At 35.8% G+C, this 9,576-nt stretch overlaps 1 protein-coding gene across 5 annotated transcripts in view; it reads left to right on the top strand.

The window, feature by feature from the left end:
- Zmpste24 (zinc metallopeptidase STE24) overlaps positions 1–9,576 on the top strand; it is an 81,630-nt gene that overhangs the window by 28,927 nt on the left and 43,127 nt on the right. For 3 of the 5 annotated variants that reach the window (XM_023706211.1, XM_023706208.1, XM_004645969.2), the window contains 3 exons: positions 4,543–4,659; positions 5,045–5,197; positions 7,253–7,394. In XM_023706211.1, the coding sequence (XP_023561979.1) occupies positions 4,543–4,659; positions 5,045–5,197; positions 7,253–7,394 (412 nt within the window). The remainder of the gene's footprint in view (positions 1–4,542; positions 4,660–5,044; positions 5,198–7,252; positions 7,395–9,576) is intronic. The other 2 variants (XM_023706210.1, XM_023706212.1) reach the window with 2 other exon arrangements.

The raw sequence follows: 9,576 nt of genomic DNA, 5'->3' as shown, positions 1-9,576 counted from the left end.
GTCACTACTTCACTGATTTTCACTTCTTGTGGGGGTGTCTGGAACTTAATCTTCCCCAATAAGTGAGGGATCACTGTATATACTAAAATGCAAGAAGTGATTTTTTTCTGGGGAGAATTTTGTAGTTTTAGCTTTGATTATTTTGAGAAAATTTAGCAGTGAGAATGTACTTTTTGCATAAATAGCAACCTTTTTCTATGTTTAAAAAGAGAAAAATTGCCAGGCATGGTGGTGTACACCCGTAATCCCAGCACTTAGAAGACTGAGGTAGGAAGATAGCCATGAGTTTGAGGCCAGCCAGGGCTACATAGTGAGTTCATGGCCAGTCTAAACTACACGGGAGATCCTGCTAAAACAAACAAATAAAAAACAATAAAAGAAAATTAGATGGACCTCAGCTCTCAGGTTATAGTAGGTGTAGGCAATATGTTGTTTGGCAGAACTTTCTGCTTTACCAAACTGTCAATAAGAGTTCTATCATGTCTTTATTTTTGTACAGTGTGATATAGATAGTTCTGCTTTTCTTAGCAAGTAATTGATTAACTGACTCAGAATGCCCAGAGTTGTTTTGACACTCTGTGAATATAGTATGTTCGTCTCAGACAAAGGATGGATCATGTCATTATTTAAGATGTGACTTGAGGAGAAGATGTGACTCCTTCTGATCCCTCCCCATCAGGTTACAAAACATTTTAGTGTTCCGTGTCTCAGAGCCTTGATGATGAGCAGCAGGGTTAGATCCCAGATCTTATTGCCTTTTTGAGAAGCAGTGAGTTAAAACCCATACTGCTAGCTACTCAGTAGACTTTGTTCCTAGGATATTTTCTCCTTTCTGGATTGGTTTGGAAACTTTCTGAGAAAAGCTGCTGGAGGTTGTATACTTTGTTTCCTCAAGGGTGACTCTCATGCTGCAATTCCTGTGTTTAGCTGAAATACTTTCTTTTCTTTAATTCAGTTACCTTTTGAAATTATATCTCATGCTTGTCTGTTAGGAGTAGATGGGTCATGCAGAGGAGTAGAAAAGAGCATTTGGGGCCACAGTATGAAAATTCTTAAAAATGTAATGAGTTTTGATTGTGGATAGAGATCATTTTTGAAGAGACTATGTTAGTGATTCAGGCAAAAGAGCTTTAAAAGCACTTGAAATCCTAGGAAAGAAAAACTAATAGACTGGGCATGGTGGCACGTACCTGTAATCCCAGCACTTGGGAGGCTGAAAACAGGAGGATCACTACAAGTCCAATCTAGTAGCAAGAACCTGAACACCTTGTAGACCCTTCCCTAAAATGCCAAAAAAAAAAAAAAAAAAAGAAAAAAAAAAACCAACCAAACAAAAAAAACCCTATTGATTGAAGATAAAGGCAGATCATTGTTCATTTTTTAAAAAAGTAAAATGATTTGTTGATAGAAGCAGGAGTTACACATAAGAAAACTGAATTACTAAGAAGGAATAAAATTGTTTTAAACTAATTCAAGTTTTCAAACATAGATGATTTTTCATAATATTCCATGGAAAGAACTTGAACTTTTGGCATATGTTAGTGAATTTGAGAGAATGGAAGATGTTTTAAAGCACTGCGCATGGGCAGCTAGATTCGCAAAAGAAGAAAATGGCAGGTTCTGTAACAGAATGATAAACTCAAGACCAATGCCTCATCAAAATTATATAATGTATTAGTAAAAAGATTTATGAACTTAAAAAAAAGAGCAGACCAACTTGTGAGAGATACAAAATAAAATGTCTCATAGTTAATCTGAAAGAATAAATATAAAGGAATAGCAAGAAGAATTCTGGATGAATAATAAGTGAAAATTTTTACTTTCAGGTGTTAAAAATGTGTCATGAAGCTTAAAGTATATGATGATATAAAACAGGCCTAAATATATGTAAGATCTTGACATATGATAAATTAAGTCAGCAGATCAATGAGAAAAATCTAAACTGTAAGTTTTCTTAGGACAACTAAACAACAGTGAATTTCTACAAGAAAAATGAAATATCAGGTGAATTGAGTATTTAAGTGCATACAAGCCTTGAATGTACGTGTACAAAAGCAATATATTTTTAATATAATTAGTTTTTAAATATGGTACCAAAGATAGAAACCATGAAGATAAATTTTGGTAAAATTGGAATTAGCCAATTTAAAAGACATTGCCATGTGTGGTGGCATGTGCCTAAAATCCCAGCACTTAGGAAACTGAGAGACAGAAGGATCACCTCAAGTTCAAGGGCAGCCTGGGATACATAGTGAGTTCAAGGCTAGCCTGGAATATATAGGAAGACCTTGTCTCAGACTCAACAAATTTAAAAGGCATAATGTAAACTGTAGGGAAATTGCTAAATAAAAGTAAGAGCTAACTTAATATAGAAAGAATTCTTTATAGAAATGTTGTTCTAGAAAAAGTTAAACACTTCAGTAGAAAGATGGACAAAGTAGAAAAATACAAAGGCAGAAATCCATATAGCCATTAGTGCACACAAATAAGTCTATATTGTAATCAATAAATATATATGCATAGACATAGGTACATGTTTTATTTTAAGTTTTCTGAGATAAGGTCTCACTGCATGCTTCAGGCTAGCCTTGAATTTTCTATACATCCCAGGCTGTCCTCAAACTCCTGATCTTTCTTGCTCAGTTTCCTAAGTGGTAGGATTAAAAGCCCATGACAACACACAGAAATGTATTTTAGAACAACAATGAAATACTATAGTTTTTGTTTTTTGTTTGTTGGTTTTTTATCTGTCAGATCAGGGAAAAAAGAATGATAGGATAGAATTGGTGAGTGATAGCAAGATATGTTTGTGCTGCTGATAGATTAAAAACTAGTAGTTTTTCTTGAGGACAACTTTAGCAGTACAGATACCCTTAAAAATTCATATTCTTTTTTTTTTTTTTTTTGCGGAACCGGGGATTGAACCCAGATCCTCGCGCTTGCCAGGGAAAAAGTTCATATTCTTTAACATCAGACGCTTCCTTAACCTTATGGAGAATGAAAGCATGGAATGTTATTTGTGAAGGAGCTTGTTAAAGCATTATAATGAATGCTGTAATGGAAACAGCCTGTCTACTTATAGAGTGGAATACTCTAGAAATATTAATAATAAAAATGTAGATACATTGTTATGAAAAATGTTTATGATGTGCTGTAAAGTGAGAAAAGCAAGCATACTAATGCTGCTTAGGGCTGGGGATGTGGCTTAGAGGAGAGTACTTACCTAGCATTCATGAAGCCCAGGATTTCCCAGCATTGCAAAGAATAAAGCAAAACAAAACAAAACAAAAAGACAATGATTTGCTCATTTTGAGGAAGGTCCTGGGATCTGTTTTTAAAATTTATCCCATTTCCTATTTGGGAACAAATGCTGGAAGAATCCATGCTGCATGTTGTAGCCTGACAGATGTCCTCCTTTTCCCCTCTCTTCCCTTCTGTGGTTAGAAACTTACTTTGGCTGTATGTTTGCTACCAAATATACCTTGATAATGCATGGCATATCACCTTTACCTTCAGAGCATTTACTGTTACACTGGGGGTGAGAGGAGTGGGAGAAGTGGCAGGGTGGGAAAAGGAAGAGTCTTCGTTTTGTTGCTCTTTCTCCTTCCTCTACATCTCCCAGAAATAAGCTTACCTTGCACTGTTCCGGGGAGAGAAACTAGATAGCTCTTAGCCTTTGATCATTTAATGTCTCATTGAAAGGAAATGAAGTTAAATTTTTTTGAGGTACTAGGGTTTGAATCCCAGACCTCTTTTATTATTTATTTTGAGATAGAATCTTGCTCAAGTTACCCAGACTGCCCTTGAACTTTTGATCTTCTTGCGTCAGGGACCCAAGTAGCTGGGATTACAACATCCACCACCTTGCCTGGCCAGTTAAAGTAACTCCTTTTTTTTTTTGTGGTACTGGGGACCAAACTCCAGACCTTGCACTGGTCAGGCAGATGTTTATGCCACTGAGCTATATCCCCAGCCCTAAAGTAACTCTTGAGAATAATTTTCTGTCATGTTTTTGACTTTTTATGAAAAAATTTTTGGTATCTGTTTCCTCTTCCTGATCCCAACCAGATCTGTCATCTTATCATCTTTTACATTTGGGTGCTCTTTTCTCTTCAGATTTTTGAAAATTGCTTGAAATTCTTCATTTCCTCCTTTCCTGTCCCAGTGATTTCACTTACTCCAAAATGACTTCAAATGATTTACTCCAAATGGCTTCATGTCTCATCAGCTCTGTAAGCCTTCCTTGAATTTACCAGCATACAGTATTTTGCTGTCTCTTTTGTGAATTTTAATTGTGTTATCTGTGTGACCTAAAATAGCTTTCATACATGTCCTTTGTAATAAAGAAGATTGTTTTATTCATTCTTCACTCTTTTCCTTGCAAGTAAACTTTTTCTAAAGGCAGGGATATTGCTATCCTTCTGTAACCCATGGGATCAAGTACATTACTTGTTTAGAATAAATACTTGTTGTTCCCCAGTAGTTATTCTGAAGAGTAAATTATATCATAAAAATTGCAATTTTTTTTTTTTTTGTGTTTAGATCACTCAATCCTTGGTGTTTCTGCTGTTGGCTACACTTTTCAGTGCATTAACTGGTTTGCCATGGAGTCTTTATAATACATTTGTGATAGAAGAAAAGCATGGTTTCAATCATCAGGTATAATAGAGAATACAATTTGTTTTGGTTTTTTAATGTAAAGACTTTCTTTGCTTCTGGGCTGGTAATAATTTGCTACTTCAGAGCATGAATTGAGAGAAAAGGAACTATAGCTATGGCAGAGATCATGGTTTAAAGTCTTGCTATAAACTCTTCAAGCACTAATGCTTTGTTTTTTACCTGTAGCATTTAAGTGAATTTATTTTCAAACTATAAAATGCAAACATTTACTTATTGTCCTAAACAACCTACTATCATATAACACAGTTCCACTGCATGTTGATTTTTTAAAATTACTCTGATAATACTTTCTTTTTATTCACTTAGTAATTATTTAAAAACCAAAACCAATTTCTCAGTTTCTCATGGCAATGTTTTTTTTCAGACGTTGGACTTTTTTATGAAAGATGCAATCAAGAAATTTGTTGTGACTCAGTGTATTTTATTGCCTGTGTCTTCACTTCTGCTTTACATTATTAAAATTGGGGGTGACTATTTTTTTATTTATGCCTGGCTGTTCACATTAGTTGTTTCTCTGGTGAGTAAAAAATCTTCATATTGTTTTATAAAAGTTTCTTGGTAAGATTATTGTGACTTAATCCTCATTACTATGTCAGTAGCTCTCTAGAAGAGGATGAACTGTAAAGAGGTACTCATGTTTCCTTCTTGGCTTCTGCTTTTGGGTATAGATACGAAAGAACTGACTGATCATAGATTTGCTTCTCTTTCTGCTAACTCTTACAAATTGTAGAAGATAGTTGTTGGTGACTTTTAGTGATCAAGTTTCCAGGTAGTTTTGGGCTGTATATTTGTAAGCTTCCATCAAATAAATGACTGAATGTGATAGTTTAATAATTTTTAACTGACCACCTGTGCCTAAAAGTGTTAATGTTTTGAAGAGAGAACATTTAAGGTTAATAAGAGAAAGAAAGCATACACTTACCTGGTTTGTTTCACCTTCTGCTCCTTGCCTTCCCTTCTCCTTTTCCTCCTTTCTTACCCCTTTTCTGTTCCCTTCCCCATCTTTCTTTTAACCATTCTTTATCCTTTGTTTTTTCTCTCCCACCACATCCTGTCTTTCCCTCTCTTCCTTCCTCTTCTCCTTTCTTTTCAATCTTTTCTCCCCATCTTTCCTCCCTCACTTTTGTCTCCTCTTCTTCGTCCTTCTCCTCTCCCTCTTTTTGTCCTCCTCCTTTCCCTTCTCCTTTTCCTCCTTCTCCTCCTTCTATCTTCTCCCCTTCATTTCCTCTTACCTCTTCTCCTCCTCTCTCCTTGCCTCCCCTTCTCTCTGCTCTCCTCTTCCCCCCTCTTCCTCTCCTCCTTATCCTTCTTCTCAATGCTAGAGATTGAACCAGAGCTTCATACATCTGAGGCAAGTGCTCTGCCTCTGAGCTACATCCTCAACTTTCACATTTTTCCTTCTCTCTTCTGGTATTTTAAATTGTTTCACACCACAAACACCATGTCACAGTCAGTCCCTCATCTGTCAGCTCTTCAGTTCCACTGATAATGAAGTTTATTTTAATCTGAATTACTTGATGCTCATTGCTTTACTTCCCACTGGTGAGACCAAGATTTGGGAGTGGGTGCTGGTTGAATTTACAAATGTCTATTGTATGGCAAACAGAAGTAAGAGGAAAGAAAGCAAAGACACTACTCCAAGAATAGCTAAGTGGGTGCTATTTCAACTAAAGTGTACAGTTAGGAATGGTAGGTAATTTTACCAACCAGTTAACAGTTCTAATTTTTTAAAAAATGTATTTGGTAGAGGGTCTCACTAGGCAGTTCAGACTCGTAGTGATCCTCCTGTTTTCAGTCTTCCTAGTGCTGGGATTACAGATGTGTGCCACCAAGCCTGGTCTCTGTGGCCAACTCAGTGCGCCTGGGAGCAGGGCCGGTATAGCATGTGGTACTGGGGATCAAACCCCAGTGCCTGTGCTTGCCTAAGCAGGCACTTAGTCTGCTGAGCTGTCTTGCCAGCCCAATAACTAATAAAAACATACAGTCAGAGCATACATATAGTTAAACTCTTATAATGCTTATTCAGTAAAGACTTCAAATCTATCATAGTTACTCTAGAAAACCGGGTGTGGTGGTGCAGGTCTAGTTGGCACTTGGATGACTGAGGCAGGAGCATAGCTGTGAGTTTGCAGCTAGCCTAGGCTACATAATGAGTCCATGCCAGACTGAACTACATAGCAAGACCCTGTTTCAAAAAATATAACATTATATAACAAAACAAAACACTCTAAAAGGCAAAGTTACAGTTTATAATTAACTTATAAAGTCCCAGGAATCCCTAAGACAGTATTAAAAGGACTGTTATCACCCAGAGATCTTAATCACTATTAGTTGTACAGTACAGATAAAAGATAAACTTGACAGGTTTACTACTTTGTCAAACTACTACTTTGACTTACTTCATCTAACAGATTCTAAACTTTGGGACTATATGGGAATAGCAGAGCACATAAATTCTATATTTTTACATTTAGGATAGGTGCAATTATTTCAATGCAGTAAATTCTGAAAAATAATAAGTAGTTTTTCTTTAAGAATGTATTCATAGATTGTTTTGACATTTACTTTTCAGGTGCTTGTCACAATCTATGCTGATTATATTGCCCCTTTATTTGACAAATTCACACCTCTGCCCGAGGGAAAGCTTAAGCAAGAAATTGAAGTAATGGCAAAGAATATTGATTTTCCTTTGACTAAGGTGTATGTTGTTGAAGGTAAGGCTACTTGGGGATAATAATATTTTATTGAAGGGGCTTGTTTTGAGACTTCTTAAAATTAAAATTTTAATGGAGCAACAAATTTTTATTGTTTTCCTTTTAAATTTCTTGTTTAGTTATTAGGAGAGTATTTTACATTTTGGCTTTTTAAGATTTATAGGGATTGGTGACATAGTCCACTGATAGAAGCTGGTCTCCTGATGCCAAATCCTGTTCTTGCCTGAAGTTTGATTAACTTTACAATATTATTTTTAATCTTCAGCCAGGCGTTTTTCATACTTCATTGTGTTATATTGCATATTAAAATGATTTACTCACTTATTTTACCTGCATGGCTCTTTTAGGTAATTGAGTTGGACTGTTAAATAGTCAGATTGTACTTAAGCATTAGCTTGGAGGGTCTAAATCAAAAACAAAGCCAACATTATTGACATTGTCTCTGCAACAAAACAGCTAGTATTCTGGAGGATTCTGTTTGACCGATAGATTACTAAAAACTGTAAGTCCCATCAAATACTTCATATTAGTTTTGCTCTGCTTTTTTGATAACTGCTTTGGAGAGTTAAGCTATTTGCTTATGTAAGACTGATAAAGCCTCAAGGAAGCCTGTAAAACTGCAGAGAAAAACTGTTTCATAAGATACAATGACTAAAATCTATACAAATGAATATGTCTGATTCTGCTTTGCTACTTAGAATCTATGGGATCTTAGACAGATCATCACTCTGGGTTTCAGCTGCACTTTTCTCTAAACTATAGTTTGACAAATATTTTCTATGAAAAGCTAGATGATAAATATTGAAGGCTTGGCAAGCTATTTGGCCTCTGTTGCAGCCACTCAGCTCTGCAAAGGCAGCCATAGACAATGCATGAACACGCGGACGCAGCTCTATTGCAGTACAGCTATAAAAATAGCACTGCAAGGGATTTGGTCTGAAAGTCACAGTTTGCTAACACCTGCTGTAAACTTATCACCAGTGAGAAGCAGCTATGTTAGATGAAGGAGTAGTTGCAGAGTGAGGGGAGAATAAAGATGGTCTCAACTGAAGAGAATGAATTAACAGCTGTTAGAAGAATATAGGTCTCAGACATTTAGTAGTTTTTGAGGCTAAGCAGCTAACCAATGGCACAATCAAAACAGCTTAAGTTTCTATGGGTAAAATGGTAGAAGAATAAGCCACCTTATATTTTTTTAACCTCTTGAAACCAATATATTATTAGGTGATAATAAACTGGTATGCACTGATACAGAACAGTCTCTGAGGGCTTTTACTAAAGGAGCTCTAAATGTTTATCACTTAAGTTATAATTATATAGCATGATGCAGATAATGATAATGATAGTAGAGGTAACTGATAAATATGTGCTTATATCATCAGTGCTTGCTTCTTTCTTTCTTTCTTTCTTTCTTTCTTTCTTTCTTTCTTTCTTTCTTTCTTTCTTTCTTTCTTTTTTTGCCATACCAGGGGGATTGAACTCAGGACCCTGTGCCTGTCAGGCAGGCACTTATTCTACTGAGCTATCTCCCAGGCCCTCTGTTTACCATTTCAGAAGAAATACTTAGGAAAGGCTTTCTGGAGGGTTATGACATGAGTTAAGACTTTATGGAAAATCAGAATTTGAGTAGGTTGGAGGTAGCCTATCTGAAGTCAGGTTTTAGAGCAGTGGGCTTGGGTTTGAATCTTAGCTCTATCATGAATTACCTGTGTGATTGTGGGCACGAATAAACTGCTACTTTTGCTAAGTAGCAGTTTATTCATCTGTAATGCATGTTTTTCTTCTTATTAGCAACAGCAACAATCATCACAAATAATTTGAATGAATGTTACTAATATACAGCATATATTATAGAATCATAAATTAAGAAGGATATTACAATGAAAAGTCAAGAATCCTACTCTTAAAAAATATGAGATAGCAGGTACTGTGCAGAGAATTAAATTAGTGTGATGGGATAACTTTATTTTTTTATTCTTTGGGGATAATTTTAGATTGGGCCATCAGAGAAGATTTATCTGAGTTAACAACTGTTAAGCTCAGACGTGAAAGTAGGAGCCGTCTACATTGAGATCCACAGGAAGACCTTGAGCGTCTTTTTCTTTTCTTTTCTTTTCTTTTCTTTTCTTTTCTTTTCTTTTCTTTTCTTTTCTTTTCTTTTCTTTTCTTCTTTCTTTCTTTC

Source organism: Octodon degus, unplaced genomic scaffold (genome assembly GCF_000260255.1).
Source record: "Octodon degus isolate 3935 unplaced genomic scaffold, OctDeg1.0 scaffold00245, whole genome shotgun sequence".
NCBI classification, from domain to species: domain Eukaryota; kingdom Metazoa; phylum Chordata; class Mammalia; order Rodentia; family Octodontidae; genus Octodon; species Octodon degus.
This window is presented reverse-complemented; position numbering and strand designations above follow the sequence as displayed.